Source organism: Chelon labrosus (genome assembly GCF_963514085.1).
Source record: "Chelon labrosus genome assembly, chromosome: 2".
Taxonomy (NCBI): Eukaryota; Metazoa; Chordata; class Actinopteri; order Mugiliformes; family Mugilidae; genus Chelon; species Chelon labrosus.
In genome coordinates, this window is record NC_140338.1 from 4478026 (window position 1) to 4500637 (window position 22612).

General features: G+C 39.2%; 1 protein-coding gene across 2 annotated transcripts; it reads right to left on the reverse strand.

Annotated features, from left to right (window-relative positions):
• Positions 1 to 4103: 4103 nt before the first annotated feature.
• LOC311504717 (CD48 antigen-like) lies at positions 4104 to 19715 on the reverse strand. 2 transcript variants are annotated; one of them, XM_084567961.1, is made up of 6 exons: positions 19573 to 19715; positions 12843 to 13142; positions 8489 to 8791; positions 8285 to 8395; positions 4953 to 5011; positions 4104 to 4439 (listed from the first exon to the last, which is right to left on the reverse strand). In XM_084567961.1, exons 1-6 carry the CDS (start codon positions 19619 to 19621, stop codon positions 4329 to 4331), a joined length of 933 nt encoding a protein of 310 aa, XP_084424087.1. In that variant the 5' UTR covers positions 19622 to 19715; the 3' UTR covers positions 4104 to 4328. The 2 variants fall into 2 exon arrangements, with proteins under 2 accessions (XP_084424087.1, XP_084424088.1); XM_084567962.1 differs by having other exon boundaries at positions 8281 to 8395.
• Between the last annotated feature and the right edge of the window lie 2897 nt (positions 19716 to 22612).

Genomic DNA, 22612 nt, shown 5'->3' on the forward strand with positions numbered 1-22612 from the left:
GTCAAGGAAGGTTCTGCGGCTGGCCACACCGCATCTCCAACTCTCCAACTCTCTCTCTCTCTCTCAGAATCGCTGGGCTGGGCTCGCCATCTAGGTCGTCTCTTTCTATTTCTCTGACAGTTGATCAGACGAGCAGTACAAAAAAATAAAAACAACCTACACAGAAAGTGCAAAGTTGTAAGATTCTTCATCTGATTCTGTCCATTTCTCATGAGATCTCAACATCTTTCTCAGTTCTATGCATGAAATGTGTATCACCAAGCATAGCAAAATTAATCATTATGAATTATAACAATTAGTTTTAACCAGAAATGTAACCAATTGTTTATGAATTACCATTCACAACAGTACTATTTTTAACAAACACATAATTTACGTATATCTTTTAACCTCTATTTGACTTAAATCATCAATTTTAGCTATTTAATTCACCTTTTTAATATTTAACTTTTTTTTTGTTTAATGAAATGAAACACAATTTTTATACCCAATTTATCTATTTTTTTCAACCACAAATGAAATATACACCACACCTTAGTGGCACTGTAAACCATTGTAGTGGCTAAAAGCACAAAATGAGGAATTCTTACGGCATAAAAATAAATGAAATGCATCTTCTCAATACAAAATATGTAACTTAACTTTAACTTAGCCGTTAGCAAGAGCTAAATATAACAGACAATTAGCTAGCTAATCGCTAGCGTTTGCTAGCAATTAGCATATCGTGGTCGCGATTCGTGTTAGCGATTCGCGTTAGCATCAAAACTAGCGATCTTTTCTCAAGCTTAAAATTACAATATAAAGTGCACAAAAGTCATGGTAAACACTGGAAAATATATTACGAACATTATAGACCAGCATATACCAAATTAATAACACAATATATGCTTTTTTGTTTCAGAGCAGCTAGCTAACAGCCAGCTAACAATCCGCTAACAGCCAGCTAACAATCGGCTAACAGCCAGCTAACAATCCGCTAACTCACCGGAGTGTCATCAAGTATAAGGGTAATCCTCCTCGGCTCACAGCTTATCGGTACAAAAGCTGGACCTGACTACGGGGTCTGCTTACAGATGTCAGTTTCCAGTTATCCGCTTTCTATTTGCTGCCGTCTGCTTAGCATTTTTCCCCACCGTCTACCTCTTAGCAGAGAACGGGCTCTGCTCTTAGCGTATCCGTCATGTTTTTTACAGGAAGTGACGTTGCACACAGGTGCAGACTTCCCGCGATAACTGACCTTCACGGGGAACACTGCCCCCTACAGGAAGTATAATAATGGTGTCTAAATGACATATACAGGATTAGTGACCTGATTTTTTAAGCGGGTTACACTAAGTAATATATTACTATTTGATATAATCATTTTCCTTCCAAATGTATGTTATTTTTTAGCCTTTGTCTGTATCAACAGACTCCTATTCCCTGTACTGCCACTAGGGGGTGATTGCGATATTTTACGCTTCATATTTGTGAGGCTGTTAGTCGGGTCCATCACATGCAGCGTTGCATTTTTTAGCTTGACCTCAATCAAGATTATGACACACTGAAGACACTGGCCATGTATGTGCTCATAATGGTCAGATAAACGTACACCTGTAAAGCTGCTTTCTCAAAATTTAACTCTTTAATTATTGTGTGTGGGAAAAAAAAAAGCCTCAGCAAGAAGATTTGTGAAAAACGACTATAGATAAAATGAGCATGTGAATAAATAGGAGCATATTCTTGAATCCAGTTATTCTGGGGGCCGGATGGAAAGCTATGACGTTGACTGGCCTGTATGCAACCAGCATCTATATATAGTTCTGCTTACAAGTATTAGAATTTTCTATATTTTTGCATAAAAATTACTCACAACATCAGTGGAGTTTTACCCAAGTCCTGCAAAGTAGACAAATGTAATCCATTTAAACAAATGAAACAGAAATATTAGGCTTTTCTGTTTGTTCATTGTAAAAGTAAGTGAACCCTTGTTTCCAGTAACTGCTGTGACCTCCTTGTGGAGCAATAACATCCACTAAACGTTTCCGGTAACTGCTGATCTGTCGTCTACAGCAGCTTGGAGGAATTTTAGCTCACTCCTCAGAACAGAACCACTTTCCTTCCACAACAGATCGATATTTTTCTTCCCAAATATTATGAAGTGTATGCAATATCAAACTGTTAACATGATTACTTTAATTTCAACATTTCTAATTTTCACAAATAAATAAATAATTTTAAAAAATAAACTACTTTATCTGCTAAAGTACATCTGCTTTGGATAACGGAAAAATAACATGAACAGAGAAACGATGACACCATACCAACACCATAGAGAACTAGTCAAATGTCACCAACTCCAGACATTGCTGTTTAATGAAAGGTTACTGTAAGGACAGGAGGAACCAGTTAGAAATAAAACCCTGTAAGATAACAACTCGCTGCCTTAACTGTCCTTATCTCCCTGGTTCAGGTGCATGAAAGAGCTTTTATTACAGTGGAACACCTGCAGGCTATCAGCTCACCTGGACAACAGATGGTGAGAGCCGAGTGTCAGACAAATAAATCCACATATTGACATGCAGGACAGTTTTACACAAGTATACCGTGACAAAGTGGGTGAATTGAGAATGTGTTGTCTTTCCCAGTGTGGTGCAGGATAAAGGTGTTCATTTTATAAAGGCTGGGAAAGTGTTCTTTAATAAACAGAGATTTGTTAGTAGAAGGTAGAATTTAATTCATTTGTCTCTTACCTCTTTCAGGAAGGTTGCTGTGTCTCATTTATGGTTCAGCCTAGATTGGTTTCCTGCAGATTAATTCATTAATTCATTCATCTTCTGTAACCGCTTGTCCTCTGGAAGTCACGGGGGGGCTGGAGCCTATTCCAGCTGTTATTGGGAAAGAGGCGGGGTACATCCTGGACAGGTCTCCAGTCTATCTCAGGGCTAACACAGAGAGACAGACAACCATTCACACTCACACCTACAGGCCAATTTAGAATCACCAATGAACCTAACCAGCATGTCTTTGGATGGTGGGAGGAAGCTGGTGTACCTGGAGAGAACCCACGCAGACACAGGGAGAACATGCAAACTCCACACAGAAAGGAACCAGTCAGCCTGGATTAGAACCCAGAACCTTCTTGAGGTGAGGCATCAGTGCTAACCACCACACCACCATGCCGCCCTCTCCTGCAGATTGAGGGGACTATAAGGACAGAGGTCTTTTTCCATTGATATAGATGGATGTCAGAGTGTAGCTGAGTGCATGTGAAGTTAAGATTTGTTTATATAAGTTTAGTTGCCTTTGGTTAAGTTGACTTAACTGTCTCTACCCAGGCTCCTCACATATACAATGAAGCAACTGAAAACCTACTCAGGCCTCTTTGAGTCAATTAAACACCTCTCGTTTCCTGTTTCACTCTTAGTGTCTCTGAAGTTGTTCATTAGGACGAATACAAAGTCAGGTTGGTTTCATGGCTCAAGTGATTATATAGTCAGACAACTCTTCAGCTGACGGTTTTATTTCAGGCAAATTCAGTCTGCATGTGCACGCGTGACCCCCCCAAGCAACACTGCAAAAGCTATGAGGAGCAAACATGTTAAGATAAATATAAATCTATTTATTCGCTTTCTGTTCTTTATTTGTTTCAGTTACTGGACACCAGTGCTAAATATGTCTGGACTTTCCATAACTCTGCTTGAAAATAACGTCAGTTTCACCCTCATTCCATATATAGCTTAGTCTGGAGCACTTCAGTCAAAGAAAACTTGCAGTTACTTATTAATAGAAAGGCTGAGGCAGAAGGAGCAGCATAGTACCCCCAGAGTACAGAAGAGAGCAGCATTAATGACACCGACATGAAACCGATTCAGGCGGAAACAGTATAGAACGAGGACCTGGGGCCTGAGGTGGGTTTCAAAGCAGCTTGCAGAGAAAAACAGCAAAGGTAGACAGGATAAAGAAGATTGAATGTGGCTGAGATTGACTTGGTGAACTGCCTGAACTAAAACTAACCGCAGTTTGTCCTGTTGACAACATTACAAAGACTCTTCAAGCTCGAATCAAATGATCGTCTGTGGATTCTACTGCTGAAATGTCTCAGAAAAAAATGTTTACACGTAAACATTGAACATCTTTTATTGAAATCTGCTTGAAACGCTTTGAAACAAAAGGAGTGAAATATGAAACAAGCACATGACCTTAAATGGACAAAATATAAGATATGAGGAATGTATTCAGTAATGAGGCAAAGGTTAATACAAATAAAGCAAGATAATAAATATTTAACAATGAAATGTACACACGACCAATAGCTCATTAAAGATGGAAATCTCTTCAGTATTGTCTCAGGTGGTCTCAGCAGGATCAGGCAACATGCGGTGAGCTTCCAGTTTATCATAGACTGTTGACAGATTAGAGTGTTGACCGTTCTCTGAAGAAACTGGGAAATTCTCTTTCTGCAGAGGAAGAAACACAAAACACAGGAAGTAGGTGATTAAGAGGAGAGAGATCTACAATGTAAACACTTCCTGTCTTTAAAAGTATTGGTGGATGTACAGAAAACTTCAAACTGTGAGGATTGTGAGTTTTGCTCCAATTTAAGATACAAGTTTATTTATGATGAACACTGGAAACAAACCCAAAAGTTGGGTAAAATCCACTAAGAAAATTAGATGTTTTGAGTCATTTTATGCAAAAATGCAGAAAATTCAAATACTTTTAAGCAGAACTATATAGAGATGCTGATTGCATACAGGCTATTTCCAATGAACTGATGTTAGGTAACAGATATGACAACTTCTGCGAAGCGTCAATGATTCCAGCCAACATGAGGAGTTTACTTTGTGGGAGGATAGATAAGGAAACATTGCTGCTAATGACAGTGTTTCGGGGAAACAAGATCATCTCCACCAGTAATCAAAACCTAGGGGATTTCTGTGTAAACTGTCTGACATGAGCAACAAACTGACCTGATTGCGTTTGTGTATGTTCACTTCAGTATACTGCACTTCCGAGTCTTCGTCCACCACTGCAAAGATACAGAGGTCAAGTTAAATATCAACAGGCAAAACATTATTCATATAGAGTAAGAATATATCAGACAAGGAAGCATCATTAAAAGGTCCTGACAGATGACATGAGAGGCCACACAGACATGAAAGTAGGAAAAAGATTTCTAATCCAATCCTAAATCTGTCAGAAATCCAGTGTGACGAAGCTGAATTGAGTCCAGCAATTAGAATACCAAGAAGTCAGATGGGCTAGATATGAAAAGTTCAAACAATGGGAGATTGTTTGAGCTGCTGGGAAAGGAAAGGGCGCTTCCTGTTTTCAACATAATGTATCTAAAAACCACCGTTGAGTCAGACGGCAGGGAGAACCCATGATTTTGATTAAAAAAAAAAAAATAATACTTAAAGAATTAGTTTACAAATGTATTATTTTCACAAGAGACAGCAATACTGCCAAAACGCTGTGTCCTAAAAGGAGAATGTGCAGTAAATAAGATGTACCCCAGGACTGAGCCTTGAGGGACTCCTCAGGTAAAGCACGAGACATAACAAAGATGAACTTATGATTTAATCATTTCAGACATCTTAACCCACTTCCTCACATGATCTAACATATTATTATACACCGATCAGCCACAACATTATGACTACTGACAGGAGAAGTAAACAACATGGACCATCTTTTGACAATCCAACTGCTGGGAAACTTTTGGACCTGGCATTCATTGGTGTGGATGTTACTTAGACATGTGGCACCCACCTAGACCAGACCAGGCACCCCCACCCCATAGCAATGACACTCCTTGATGGCAGCAGCCATCCCCAGCAGGATGCAGACTGACACAGACACACACACAAAAACACTTTAGGAACAACTAAAAAAAAACATGAAGAATAGCACAAGGTGTTGACCTGGCCTCCAAATTCACTAGATCCCAAACAGAGGACCCTCCCCTCAAAGGCCCCCCACTAATAACATTCTGTTGATCAGACACCACAGGACACCCTCAAAAGGCCCATGTCCATTCTCTGATGAGTCACTGCAAGGGAGACCAACACAATATTAGGATCTGGCATCTCCAACATGTGCCTTAGCACCTACTACGATGCCCCACATCTCTAAAAGACACCTAGACTTCTATCTTCTGTTGATATGAAATGTTCACGCACAATAACTATCGCTATGGTAACTCTCTGCATCACATGCTCGACTGCATCGGGGCAACGCTAGTGTACATATAACCTCTATGGTTGATGAGACGTAACAGCCTACAATGGAATGATACACAAACCTTGTATTAGCTGACCTAACTTGACCAGAGAACACATGCTTGCTGCATGATCTGTTTTCAGAGAAAACACCCAAAGCTGCAACTCCCACAGATAAACTCCCACAGTGACCAGATAGTACACGGTGGAATTTGGGGAGTTACATCAAAACAACTGATACATTTCAGTTAAATGGTAAAAAAAGAAGGTCTATGTTTTCCACTTTGAGTCAGAGTTCCCCTCAGGTTGCATTTTTATACCGATCCCACATTCTTGAGAAGCGCTGGACATATTTCAATCTGCTTCAGCAAAACAGGGATTACTGGAACAAGACAACCTCTTAATTAAAATGTGTCAAAAGAGAAATTTGCTCCTGTGTGTTAGAGCCTGTCGTCCCTCTCTTAATGCACAATGACACAAACACTCTCATACATACAGCTGGTTCATGGAGTAATGTGGGATCATTATTTCTTAATAAGTTAATGAGGTAAAAGGTCGGGAGTTGTTTTGAAATGTGGGATTGACATGTGGACACTGCTGTGGAGAAACAGGACATGCTCTGTCTGCAACATAAAAACAGGAGGAGTGGTAAAATAAACCAGTTTGGTATGATCTGAAAACACAGAAGTGGGCTCTGCAGGATTAAAAAGACCATCATCTCAGGATCTGGTGACAACACTACAGAGGGTAGGGGCGTCATTATCCAAGTCTACCATAAAGAGAAGGCTTCACGAGAGCTCGCTGTGAGGTGCAACTGTTCATAAGCCTCAAGAAGAGAAAGACCAGATGAGATTTTGTCAAATAAAACATTTAACATTACTCTTTGGGCAAACTCAACCTGCACCAGAATGACAGGAAGAGAAAAGTATGGACATTACTTTGAACAACTCACGGACCGTTGAGCAGGTTCAGTTGGAATAAAACGTTCCACAGTTTGTGTTAATTTCCTGCTTCCTGAATGATTATGGGGAGCCAGGAAGCAGCCCAGCCTCACTCCCTTCCGCTGTTAGCTATCTGAGGTTGTCCTCATCCGAACTAGATTTTGTACAAATGCCTCTGCAGGATAAAGTGTCAGACTCCAGCCTCTGCACCTTTCTTTCTTTACTGCCAGGACAACATTCTTCCAAAATCTGAATAAACTATTTTTCTGGCCTGTGACCTGTGGTTTTGTAGTGAGTGCATCGTTGGCTGAAGAGATTTCTAGTCTTGTCTATATTTGAAAATCTCAAAAGTCTGGGATTAAGGCCTGTATATATCCAATGGCTGATAAAATGGAAAATTAGGTTTATTTTCCTTTATTCTCCATGGGTCATGGTACACCTGTGTTCCCCATATCTGTTGTAGAAAGACACGCATAATATGACGTCTGTACAACTTTCCTAAAAGCTGATTCGTTTTACATTTTTAAATTAGTCGGTTTTCTAACTGCCTCCAGTGAATATTTATTAAAACGCGCTACGGTTTATTTCCAGTCAACATTTAATGTGATTGCGGATCGTTATGAGGGCGGTCGAAAGACAGCTTACAGGTAATTAGCATTTTGTAACCAATATTAGGTAAAAATTGTATTATTTTTCCATCTCAACTGGTTGGACTTGTTGTGCAGCTTAGCAAACAGACGGAGATCAAGTTCATCCCTTTGTCAATGCAACGATATCATGTGACCTCAATCTGTCCCCCTGGCTCTATTTGCATTGTCAGCCTCAGTAAAATGAGGAAAGTACCGTGAGCTCATATAACACAAAGAGATCCTGTCTGACGCACCATTATATCGACCTGAGAACATTCTGCTGTAAAATCACTCATGTTTCTCAGAGAAATAACATTTACTGTCCTGAACAAACTCTTTATCAACACAACTGAACTGTCCTTTAAAGAAAGTTACACATACAGGAATCTAATCCAGAGAAACACTGACAAACTATTTAAAATCAGTGCTACAAAAAATCTGAGAGACAAATGTATTCATTTAAAATGTAATCTAATCAGTGGAATTAAATAGAAACAGATTTAATACCTGCCTTGACTGATTGTCTTCTTTGGGTTAAGATACATCCATTTGATGAAGCAGGCAGCCAGTATAACAAGAACAACACCAGCGACAGGGACAAAGATTATAATGAGAATCCAACCTGTTGAACAAAGAAATAAAATACGTCACAACAACAACAACCATTAAAAGATGAGAGTTACATTTTTTAAATCAGTGTCAGAATGAATCTTACGATGTCTTTGGTCCGGGTCTGGGTTGTCTAAACCTTCTCTCTTCTTTTCTCTGCAGGTCGTGGTCACATTGACTGGAAGAGTCTTATTCTCTGCAGGGTTGGCAGCCACACATCTGAATGAAGAGTTGAAGTCCTGCTTGTGTACAGAGAGAAGCAGAGAGACAGCAGAGCTGCTCTGGTTCAGGATCTCCTCGTCTTTGTACCACAACAGTGTGGTCTCTTCAGCTTGGTCCACAGAACACAGCAGGGAGCAGCTCTCAGAGCTCACACTCAGTGTTTTCACTGCAGGAGATGGGACAGAGTCTGCAGAGGAAAGACATATGAAGACCACTGACTTTAGAAACTACACTTCACTGATTTCCTTCCTCATGTTCATCAGGGAAAGACAAGAGGGAAACAGGTAAAAATAGATTATGATGGGATTTTTATGACCCTGTCAGTCAAAATGACAGACAACGAAAAAGTCTAGTGCAGCCTCTGCATATAACGTAATTTTGTTGCTCATCTGATACTTTGAATCCGAACCATCTCCAAATTACTGAGCCACTACTTTTTCTTTTACAAAAAAATTCTCCTCCGCACACTCCACAGACGTTGTTGCGCTGCTCCTCTGTGCATTAAAGAGGAGGGGCGGGTTCGCGGGGAGCAGTGCAGAGAGCTCTGGGTCACGGCTTGGAGCAAGGATCACAGCGCAAATTTGAACTATATCGACATATGCGATATGGTCTAATACCATATCGCTTTAAAAATATATTGATATATTTTTTATATCGATATAGACGGGTTTCCTGTTTACAAACATTACTGGGTGCGCGCGCATCCAGGGGGCAGAAAGCCAGACTGACTTATTGGTCCCCTACGACAACAATCTTAAGTATTGAAGCTTTTTTGTTTTGTTTGTATATAAATGCACAACTGCAGACTCAATAAAACGTGATTTTAGTTAGATCTGTTTGTCCATCTTTAATTTTGCAATGTTACCGTATATGTATGGCTATAATTATCATGTTAGGCGGGTAATGTAAAACGTAGCCCATTTTAACAGCGGCATCAATCGGACAGCCCGATTTTACTTTTAAATTAAAGTTAAGAACCCTTCGTTTTTCTTTAGTCACAGAGCTTACCTGGCTTGCTCACATATCTTGAACATTTAGCTGAATTTACATTTTTGTAGATTTCGAGCTCTTTGTCATTTGACGTGCAGGCTACTTGCTAAGATATGTTGGCTAATGTTTACGTATTTCGTGTTTTAAGTATTAAAATACAACCTGTAGTTAAGTTGAAAGGGGATATCTCCGAAGTAATGATCCAACCGGCATGCTATAACAACATTAGCACTCGCAAACGTGATATCAGTTAGCTAGCGCTAGCTGCTAGCCTGCTACGAACAGATTTACTGAACGCAACGTCTTTTGTTTACAACTTTGTTAAACTTTAACATGAATGAACGTGAACGAGTATGCAGTGCTAACTTAAACTCATTGAGAATTAAGATAGCTCTAAAACAAAACACCATCTGGACCCCAATCTGCCCTTTTTATTGCCTGAAGCCATAACCTCCTCCGATTTTTTCCAAAAGTATGATTCACCCTAGGAATATTAAACATCTGGCACTCATCACTGGCTCTTTTAGGCTGCGTTCAGACTGCAGACGGATCTGATTCAAATCTGATTCCTTCTCATATCCGATTTTTAGGGCTGACTGTTCACACTGCCTTTAGCAAGTGTCCAAATCGGATATGGTTCTGTTCAGACTGGGCCACATTCTTCACCGGTCTGATAGGTTGCTGTAGCAACGAGCGGAAGCGTCATTCAGCACGTGTATTTGTCAGACGTCATATAATTGCGACAGCGACAAGCAAAACAACAACAAACAACACGATGGATGTACGTCACGTCAGTGTAAAGATTTATAAGGCATGCAGTTTCTTCCTCTGTCCAAGGCGAATTGTTTTCAAAGTCCTCCTCCATTGTGATAGCTGTAATATCACTGTCCGTGGCCGTAACGTGGCTCCTCCACAACAGAAATAGGCACGCGGTCTGGCGCATTGGTTCTGGCCTGGCGTCGCGTAAGTGACGTCACGGACAGTCAAAACCCATCTGAGTGTTTGGAGCTGTTCAGACCGAGACGCATCTGTCCATATCCGATACGAATGCGATATGAAACTACCTCTGGATGTGGTTTGCAACCGTTTGGCAAAAATCGGATTTCATGTGATCTGTCACTGTTCAGACTTCAAAATCGAGATCCGATTCAAATCTGAATGGGCTAAAAATCGGATTTTGGCTGGCAGTCTAAACGCAGCCTTGGCGCAGCCAACACAACAACTCCTTGGTATTTTGACTGTACTAGTACTACTACTAAACGAAACACGCAAAGATTCAGTCCTCCTCCGTTATCAACACTCTCTGAAAAGACGTCTTTCTGCCCCCTGTCTGCGCGCGCAAACACTTGTGACGTTGCCAAGAAATCCGTCTATATCACCCAGCCCTAATCCAGTTGCTCTTGTTTTTATCTCTTTATCGTTATTGACGCTTGTTGTTGGTCTGAAGGTGATCAGTAGACATTAAAGTCTCAAAGATTTTCATTTGAATAAAAGTCTGTTAACGTGAGGTAAGGCAACAATGAACGTAGTGTAATATTGGTATATTTGTATTATTGTGAACCGTCTGTGGAGACATTCCTGTATAAACGCTGTATTCATTTACTGTAATCTCTATTAACACATATCTGGATGCGAATACTTCACATTAAAAGACTTGAATATTTCAGGGACTAATAGAAGAAGAAGGAGCAGCAGCAGCAGTGAGCTGTTAGATGAAGAGATGAACACCTCCAACTTCTCAGGAAACCAACTCCTCTCACTGAGTCACATGGGACAGATGTAGATGTTACAGCAGCAGGGCAAGGGAGTGCAAAAAAATATAAGTTAGAGAAAAAGAAAAGAAACTACAGGATAGAAAATATATCACGGTTACAGTTTGTTGATGAGAAACCAACCAGTTAAGTTGAGGCATCATGAATATAGTGAATAATGAACAACTCCAGAAGGAGTGTTCCTCTTAGGAAAACAAATATTTCACAGAAATGACACGATGAGTAAGAAAACTACCTGAGACATACAGTAAGTATTGCACTTGAGTAAAGATCAGAATTATTCCAGAGAGTGAAATGATAAATAAGTTTAAATAAGAGATATGTTGTCCAGAAGGTGTCTGTGGTCCTTCAGTTGTGGAGGAAACTCAGCAGCAGAGCTAAGAGATGCTGAGGTTAAAGAGACTTTACTTCTTTGTTAAAATGATAATAGTTTGTTTTGCTGCCCTCATGAATTTAAGTTTGTAACAGGCAGTCAGAGAAGGACGACAATACTGACAACGAGCAGGAAGTTAAGGCTACGATTAGCCACAAGCACAAAGATGATGCTTTAACAAAAGAGAATGAAAAAACATTCTGGTGTGGAGGTAATGAGCAGCTGGAGGGTGGAGAGGTCAGGAGGGAATAGTGGGAGTGGTTCAGACAGAAAACAACATGAGGGAGGAGAGTGAGAGGGTGAATGATCACAGGACAAGTTCTAAAAGGAACCAAGCAACAACCAGTGGAAGCTCTGGTTCTTCCAGGATTCAAGTTCAAACTTGTTCGTTAATGTAGGTGTGTCTTTCCCGCTACGCTGCAGGTAAATTTTCCTCCAACATGCCCACACACGTCTTTAACTGAAGCTGTGTGACCAGTCCCAGCAGAGGTAATCACATTTATACGATAACTCTTCCTGCACTACAACATGTCTGATGCTTCCAGGCCAACGGAAGCATCATTTGTTCCACACAGAAAGATGCACAATGAAACATTATTTGCTCAGCTGGCTTTTACAAGTCTAACATCAAATAAGGAAAAGCTTCAAAGTGAAAGCATCATGCAAAGATCAGTTGTACAGGTTGAACAGGCCGTTTCTCTGAACACAGGATAAAGTCTGAACATCAGGCCAAAGAGTACAAAATATAGATAGAGGCTCTTCAAAACCACGAAACCACTTTTCATTTATGCTTCCGGACGCTGCACTGCACATTAAAAAAAAACTCTGTGGCATTTGAGTGTACCTCCATTGAAATAATAAATTCTCTTCAAATAAAATGTTCAGTGTTTTCAGATAATGACGTTAATACAAATCTACCACTGCAACGTCAAACTAAAAGACCGTCACAGTAACTACAGGTGACACCAAACCAACCAGGACTGAAGTGTTCACTTTAAGAGGAGAATTCCCAGATCAAGCAGCAACATATGAACTGGATATGGATGTTATTAGAACAATGACAGCATCAAGACACACAAACTGGAAGAAGAAATGGAACTTACCAAACACTGAGACTTTATAAGATGTGGTGAAAGCTCTTCCTTTTTTATAGTTAACATAATAAACTCCTGAATCGATCTTCTTCAGACCTGAGAGTGTAAAGAGTCCAGTGGTTTTGTCCCAGTGAATTCTGTTCATGTAAATGTCATCTTCTAGCTCATATTCCCTTTGTATCACTGAAGCAATAAGCTTTCCTCCATATGACAGAAATCCTCTCTCCATCACAGGGTCAGGTAGAGTGATGTTTCCTCCCACAGTTCCTGTCAGGTTCTTCACCTCCTCAGTATCAGACAATCTAATCACTGTAAAACATAAAGAGACACGACAGTAAACATCAAGTCACAACCTCTGATCAACATGAACAAGAAGTCTGCTGCAGCGTTGTCAGGTTCCTTTGGGACCTCTCAGACTATTATGGACTGATCTTTGTTGGTGGACCACTCCTGAGGAGAGGAACAGTCGTCTTCAATCTGTCTGACTGTGGATTATTTGTGGGTTCCAAACTCTTTAGAGAAGGTTTTCTAACCTTTCATATACATGTTAAACTGAGGAAGTAAATAATGGTCTTAAACTGTTTTCTTTTGTCAGAGGAAATCTACAATAACAATACAACATATTGTATTAGACTCTGTCCCATTTTCCTGAATAAACAAATACACAAGTATAATATTTCTGTTTGATTGGGTTGTCTTTGTCTACTTTTGTGAAAATCCCTTGATGCTTTGAAAATTTTTTTACGCACAAATAAGGGGCACTATGTAAGTGTATTTATATATACACTTTGAGAGGTGATAATAATTTTACTTCTAGCTGCAGGTTAACAGGAGCTGCAGCGTTTGTTTCATTGTATTTCAGTCTCAGTCCAACAGCAACACAAGGCCCAGTGCTCGGCAGCCATTAACATGCTTTCAAATATAGAAGAGCATCACTTAGTAAGTCATTCTTCCTCAGTTTTAATCTGATTATTGATTAGAAATGAGATCTAACTAAAGTGCACACAGGAAGGAAATAACATCAGCACTGGTTCCATTTTGGTCTATGAAGATAAATTTTAAGTTCATCTTAAAGGTCGGTTTCCGTTCTAAAATAATCCAACATGAAGCGTGAACAGTGATGACGTTGTCAGCAGGTGAATGTGATAAGATTATAAAGATTAAAAAGCTTTTTATATACCACTATCTGTCCTGCACATTAACCTCTTCAGCTCTACGGTGCTGGGAGGCAAGTCTCACCTAAGACAACATAAATCAGGCATAGCTCTAAAACTATCAGGTCCATATGCCTGGACGTCAAAGAATGGATTTCCAGTGTCAGTAACATTGTGGCTATTACAGTGTCTGATTGATTAGTGATAAACTAAAATGTCTTCTTGATTAGATAGTAGAAAACACCCTGATAGCAATGATATCATGCACGGAGATGCCACTTAACTCATTCAACAACTCCTTGACGCGAACTGGACCGAGAGTTTATAGAAATACCACAAAGCACACGTATTCTACAAAGGTTTAAGTACAAATAGAACCAGGCCAAATCTACATTTGGACATCTGGATAACCACATTGGGTTTTTATCTCTTGAAAGGGAATTGGGTTACAAAATACTACCGATTCCCACTACAGGAGGCACTGTGCACACAATTCAACCTTTGGCCATTTTATTTGGCCTGTACTTCATCATATTCTGCCACTGTGCACATTATAAAATCCATACAAATATTGATATTTCCACCATATGGCGGTTGTTCACACATGTAACTTCACAGGGAAACCAGTCACCGAGGCATGTTAGATAGCAGCGCTGAGCTAATTTTCACTACAAGATGCCTGTATTGTCTTTGTTATCCGTAGTACCACCATTAGCCCACTAGACTGGAGACAAAGGACCACGTATGACATTGAAAGTCACCATGTGGTGCATAGTTGATGGAGAATCGTGTGGATAGAATCAAAAGGGCCACAAAAGGTAATAAAAACAATATCAGTTGCATTTGTTATCAGTTGTTTTTGGATTTGATGAAATACTGAGACATAAGAAATTCTGACATGTTGACTGTGATATTCAAGTTGGGCTGCGTGTTTTCTCTGTTGGCCGATGCTAGCTGATTAGCTCCAGCTATGTAATACTTTGCATGAATGGAAAGAGCTTCTCTAGTTTCAAATGACACCCAGCATGGCAGAGTGGAGCTCAGTGGATTGTGTGAACTGTCCCATTTTGACTGTCTCTCATATTTACAGGCTTATTTTTTGTAACTAAAATTGTCAAATTAACAAACAAACAGTTTTGGAATAAAATACACACTTTTTCTCATAGGTTTAAAGTCTCCAGTAAGGGTTAATATGTTTAACTGACTCATGTAACGCTGTTGTATCTGAGGTATGATGAAAAAAGCTTGGAGGTAAACACAGGTGTTTTTACTGTAAATAAAATAAAATAAACTGATTCCCATCCATGCTCCTGGAGACTGAGCGCACGTCAGGCAATGATTTGCATCTGTGTTTGCATTAGGCTGTATTTGCCTTTGGTGCCTACAACAGGCCAGCCCTGAATAAACTGATATCTGCTGTTGTCTGATCCACATCCTGGACACTGAGATTAATGTCAGTAACAGAAGAGACAGAAGAGAATTAGTTTAGCAAAGAAAACCTATAAAAGTTAACACGATGGTTGAATCACAGGAGCAGACAAACCACGCAGAAATTAAGAGGGCGTAATGCTTCTGAAAGCTTTACTTTCCATGTGGAGGAAGTTTAAAAAGGTCACTGTAAGATTGTATATTATGACTCGCATCTGATTATTACTCAACAACCATGTGTATGTTCCTTTTCTTAAATTTACAGAGGTGTATTTGAAATCATGACCTTCAGTTTAGAGGACATCTCTGCCATCATTGCCTCACAACACACTGTGTACTGTAAGCACTTTTATTTTCAGTAAAAACACCATAAATATTTGGTCGCTGGTTTATCAGTTCACTGCGGGTTAGAGTTTACAGAGGACGGTCGTTATTTAGTTGGAGGAAAAACAAACGAGGGAAAATGATTAGAAACACAGATAATTTCCTATTTACTGATGAAGATACGCCTCTGACGAGACATGGAATATTTGGGACTTTTTACAGTTTTGTCTTTCTATTTAAATGGTAGTTTTGGTTTTAATTTGACATAGTTTCTCTTTCTGTGAAGCATCATTTACTTCTGTGATGAGACTGCACCAGAAATACACTTTCCTCTATATTCCTAAATATCTCCAGGCCACATACAACCAACAACCATTCATCGTCAATTAATCATCTCTACTTGACCCTAAAATAAAACACTAAATAAAATCACTGAGATCAGAAGCTTTCTGCACTACATCGGCCGTCTCTCGTCCCTCGGTCAATAATCTTTTAAAAAAATCTTTAATCTGAAAATTATGAATAAATGTTGCTGTTTTATCTAAAATAGAAAATTTCTGAACAGATATAATAAAAGGAGAAAAAGAGTAAATAGTCACACTTGAAAAACTGCAAACAGGAACAAGCTGCAAGCTGCTGGCAAATGTCCAAATAACCAACTAGACTAGAAAACTGTGTTGGATCTGATACTGAACTAAACTGGTCTGAATCATTTTTGGAGAAATAGTTTGTGTTCACATAGAGTTCCTCAAGGTTCAACACTTGGCCCTCATTCAATGTCAACATCCCCAAACGACTCAGGTTATGAGTAACATCATGGACAACAGATGTTCCTATAAAAAATATAAAGCTGTAAACCGTTTGATTTATCTCTCTACAGCCTCAGACCTGTGCTCTGGCTTACTGCACTGTAAAATCTAACATGGTATTTACTGAAATAAAAATAGTGGTTATAACTTTTGTCAACTTATTGTCTACACTTAGTAAAACTAAGTTTGCAGAGATCGATAAATTAGACCAACTTGTTATTTTTGAATAAGGTTGAATAAGGTAAGGTTTTGGATAAAGAGCTTTTTTTTCAACATTTTGACATGCAAGGATCGGTCCACTTCTACTCGCCGCCTTTTGATTTTATTTCATTTAAGCTTTGAGAAAATAATGATGAATTTATTAAGAGAACTGAGTGACTAGGGAGTCATTCACATGTTAAATGCCCCAAGGAAGTAAATACCGGTTCAACGGTTTTCTTTTGTCAGATGAAATCTACAATAACAATACAACATATTGTATTAGACCAGTGTTTTTCAACCACTGTGCCGCGGCACACTAGCGTGCCACCCGTGAGAGATGGTCAGGTGTGCCGTGGGAAATTATCCAGTTTCACCTAATTGGTCTAAAAAACATTTTTTGAAAACGAATTAATTATTACCTGCAAATAATATGCCATTGTCAAGTGTCTGTGTATATATATCTGTCTGTGTTTATATATAAGACTTGTTTCTTTGTGTTTATTTGATTCCTGTTCAAGACACTTTGACAAGAATGACTTTATACTGTTAATATGGGCAGAGTTTCGTTATTTTTTTTTAACATTTTCGGTTGGTGGTGTGCCTTGTGTTTTCTTCAATGAAAAAAATGTACCTTGGCTCAAGAAAGGTAAAAACACTGTAACACTCAAACACTGTATTAGACAACCGTCCTGCCCACAGACAACTAAAGTGTTTAAGCCCTGATCTGTGAAAGATTCAATGATGAAGAATATTTTTATGCAAAATGAATGCTGAAATATCATTGTCAGTCTATTAGAGATGTTTTTGTAACAGCCCTTTGAAGGCCCCTTCAAGAGCCTAATTCTGGCTAATGTTGATATTTATTTATTTTTAAGATGCCAGTCTGGGTGTAAGTTATTTTTTCCAGGAAATAATCACTGGGAGGAATGATAGGGTAAGATTTGGATCATCCCAACATTATATATTATATTGGTGGGATGTTTTAGTTTTTTGTCATCATTAAAGTGCATCCAGATGATTCTGCATTTTCTTTGGCTCATTTTATCTTTTTTCGCCAGCTACTCATTTCAAATCCAGTGTGTCCTCCCCTTCTTGAGACCACTGTGTACTGAGGCGCTCACATCAAAACAGTGTCTACAAGTCAGATGACGACAAGCGATATTTGGATATAAAATATAAAGTACACAGTACATGTGCTGCGCTCCTCCGACTGCGACTCAGTTCCCATCGTTCGTTTGAAAGGGCTGCTCGGAGCGGTTCATTCGTGAACGTCACATCTCCACAGTCTATTGTTTTTAGAAGACTGTGCAGAAACAAAAATGTATTCGATTTAATGAAGTGAACATGAATAATAGATAACTAAATCTGAAATAGTGCTTAATAGTTGATTTAAGTAGTGGACACTAAACATACTTACAATGTTAGTTGTACTATATGTTCAAGTAGCAGTAATTAAATAGTACATCTACTAAACCAGGGATTCCCAAACTTTTCCATGCCAAGGCCCCCCAAACAGCACACCCCCTTTGCAAACCCACAGACAATGCTACAAAATATGTGAAGGAACATCAACTTTTAGAATGTTTTTCTTACTTTTATTCACTATTCAATAACTGTTACATTTGTTTAGCATAAGTGCTGCCTCATATTTTCTGATTTTAGTAGGCCAGGAGTTCTTAGTTGTTGTTTTTTTTTTTGCAGCAGCATTGTCCTCCACAGCAGGGCTGTTGGCCTGTTCCTTCAGTCTCTTTCTTGTCAAAAACCTGTCCATTTTGCGCTAGCTACAAGCTGGCTTGAGGAGCAAAGCAGCTTGATAAATGGTGACTGGCAGGGAATCAGAAAGATGAGCAAATAACATTTCAATATGATATATTATTAATAATTATATTTTATGATAATGATTTAAAAAATAATTTAATTATATTTTTTTATTTTTGCAATATTGTTTGAGGCCCCCGTAGCGCCCCCTGGCGGCCCCCCAGGGGACCGCAGCCCCCACTTTGAAAACCCCTGTACTAAACAACGTAGCTCTAATTAACCATGATAAGTTTACTTTACTCAGTTTTGTGAGGAAATTAGTTTGCATATGTTTTTTAAGTAAAGTCAACTTATTAGGTTTTACAGCAGCTTCCAACTTCTCCAGACCTGTCTGTAGAATCTAAACTGCCAAAACCAACAAATGCAGAATAAAACTCAGTTTTCAATCATGTTTGCTGCAGCTGGAGATCTCATGATCCTTGTTAAGTCTGACCAGTCTGAGGTCTGAGCCCAAATATTTTCAGCCTATTTCTGAATCTCTTTATTGCAAAACAACAACCACACAGTCTGTCTGCAATATGTGAACAAGGGTGGAGTAATGAAGGGTTGCAGCATGCCTGCAGCAACATGCAAAGCTCCAGTTTTATATAACCAGTCTAGTGTCTTGTTGCTTGTTGTTACTCCATCTTTATTTCTATACTGACGGAGCAAAAAACAAACCAAAAACAACAACAACAAAAAAATCCAAAACAGTTGACTGATGAGACTAAAGAGCAAAGAGAGAAATTCTCTAATTTTATTCAATGATCATCTGATGAGAAGCTGCACTGATGAGATTTAACAGTCAGTGGCTTCATGTTTCATTCACATGTAGAGGAATAAATGTGAAGAAGTGAAAAGTTGATGATTGATCACAAATCCCCAGTAAAGAGAAGCAGCAGAATGATCTGTAATGATATTTATTCTAAAGCTAGAGAAGCTCCTCGTGTTTCTACTCTGTTTTCTTTTGGTCCAACACCTTCCATCAGCTCAGGGAAAAGTCTCAGATCCTCCGTGAAGACTTACCTAAGAAGAGGAAGATGATGGTCCTCCGTAACTCCATGACTGGAGACATAAAGCATCATTAAATGGAGACAAACATGGTGAAGTGAAGCTGATCCGTGGAGACAACTGCGAAACAGACACGACTCTGTTCTCCGGTTTGTTAAGAGGACTGAAACATCAGATCACTGTGGGTAGGGGGTGGGGTCTGTTATATCTGCTGTTTACGATTGTTGACGAGAAACGAAACGAGAAAAAATTAAAATATTTATTGCTAAAATAGGGACAGCTGACTTATGATGCTATTTAAATTACATATTATTAAATACAGGTAAAAACCTTTTAATTCCGACTGTTTCGCCTCCTCGTGTTTCGGTGACTTTCACTTCCCCGTCTTTTCCTACAGTCAATATATTTTATAACATTACATGGATATTAGAGCATTCTTCTGGAACGAAAAGGAAGTGGAGTTATTTTCTTATTTCACTTCTTCAAAATGTCGCTGATACAACAGAGACTTGATAAAACACGTTTTAACTTACCCACCAGCTGATATGTAGCTACTGTACTCGTGTGATGCATGTGCGTCATTCAAAATGTTCTACATGTCCTCATAAAAATATGCAAAATATCTGAAACTAGACAAAGAGAAGCTAATCAAACAAACACATGGGACAGTAATATTCAAGAAAATTAATAAGGAGTTGTACAAGTGAAGCCTTGTTTCCAGTATCTGCTGTGACCTCCTTGTAACTAAATGTTTCTGGTAACTGCTCATCAGTCGTCTACAGCAGCTTGGAGGAATTTTAGCCCATTCCTCAGAACAGAACCACTTCAGTTCTGAGATGTTGGTGGGTTTCCTCACATCATCTGCTTGCTTCAGGTCCTTCCACAACATTTCTATTGGATTAAGGTCAGGACTTTGACTTGGCCGTTCCTAAACATTCATCTTGTTCTTCTTTAACCGTCCTTTTGTAGAACCACTTGTGTTCTCGGGCTCGTTGTCTTGTCCTGACATTTTATTTTAGAGTTCACTGGTATAATTCAGAATTCATTGGTCCATCAACGATGTTCAAGCCGTCCTGGTCCAGATGCAGCAGAGCAGGCACAAACCAGGACATTAGCACCCCCATGTTTGATGGAGGGATGAGGCTCTGATGCAGGAATGCAGTGTTTCATCTCCAAACATGACTCCTCTAATTTAAACCCAACTATACTACTTTGGTCTCATCGCTCAAGGCAGTGGCACAGACAGGAAGGAGTGGGTGTAACTGAATTAGGTGAATAACATCTGACTGCAGCTTGTTCTGGAGGATAGTGACTGTGCAGCAGAGAGAGAAACAGGATACAAATAAATAGACAACCAAAAAAAAAGAATAAACTTGTTCTTGTCTGGCTGATGAGATAACAGAGGGGGAATTCATAGCAGAAACAGAGAATAATCTGCGTTGTGCTGCATCTGCTGGGGGTTGGTCGTGACAGTCAGATTGACTCATATACATGTGTAACAGCTGTTGTAGTAACAGCTGTAGTAGAACATGCAGTTCATTCATGATCCAGGCTACAATAGTTCTATGAGGAATGGGTGAGTAAACACATTGAAGAAGAGTGGAGAAGAAAGCAGTCTGGACTGAACTCTGCAAAAACTGAAATCTAACTAAGAGGAAATATCTTAAAATATGCTTATATTGATTCATAAGATAATTCTTTTTATGAGGCAGTTTTTGTCTTTTTGAGCACGTGACTATTAAAGTGACCAAATGCAATTCATTGTTTTATTATCAATACTTACTGTAAAGTCACAACTATCGTAATTGACTAAACTGTTCTGTTCATATCTGCCTTGAATCGATATACATCTATTTGTTTTTAGCCTAAAAACACTAGTTTGGGGATATCTGGGGGCTCTTTGAGGACAGATACTTGTTTTAAAAAACTCTTTTGTTCGTTCTGTTCTATTGGCAGATCATTTTATTTATTTTAAGAAATATATCCATGATTTTAATGATTTTGCATTTTTATGCTGAGTTTTTGCAGCGAGGGAGTGGTGTACTGTGTGCAGAATGATTCCAGGGCAGGTCCTGATCCCACATTTGGTTTTATAATGTTTGCTTTTAATATTGAAAGAGCCAGTGACAGCTTGCAGCTGTAAACGTGGAGCCAGAAAGTACCTGAAACAACCCTGTCTGAACATGTCGTCGTTACTGCGGTGGCGTCTCCCTTAATTCCCAAGAACTAAGAAGGAGGTGCACAAGTTTTGATCATGCTAGCCCACATGGAAAGAACCTATATAAACATATAGGTTTTAATATAGGTTTTGAATGTATGTGACATACATAAAATTGGCCGTTTTCATATGATAACAGCCAATTTTATGTATGTCACATACATTCAAAACCTATATTAAAACCTATATGTTTATATAGGTTCTTTCCGTGTGGGAGAACAGTAACATTAGAGGCTCTATCTTCTCTATTAAGACTAATGTGATTATACATTTCAGCAGAATCATTTTTCATCCTCTGCAGATGTTAATCACCATGACTTACCATGAGCAGTGACGCTGGAGGACGAAGCAAATAGAATGAAGAGCACACACACAAGAGTCTGATAGGGTTCACTAGGATGATACAGCAAACTGAGAATGGTTCAGATCAGGAACCTTCCCTTCATACACTCCTTGCAAACCATTCACACCACCCCCAGTCCTCAAGGCCTCCTGCCAGTCGTCTCAAATGCTTCCAAAGCTAATATCACTTCCAGAGGATCAATACTCTCCTGAGTGGTTGCTGATGCAGGAATGCTTTCAAAGCAAAGTAACAAGCTCACTCTACACTCAGTAGTTCCTGTAATAGCACAGGATGCTCTGTGGAATCAATACGGCACAGTCAACAAATTCATCTAAAGCATCCATTACCTTCTGTTCATTCGAGGTGTTGGGCCTTGTGCTAAGGCACTCAGTATTGGGGTTTTGCTATCATGAATAATTAATAATTATCAAAAATAATTATTTATTATTAAATAATTGGATCTGAATTACTAGATCACCTCGGGGCACCACCCT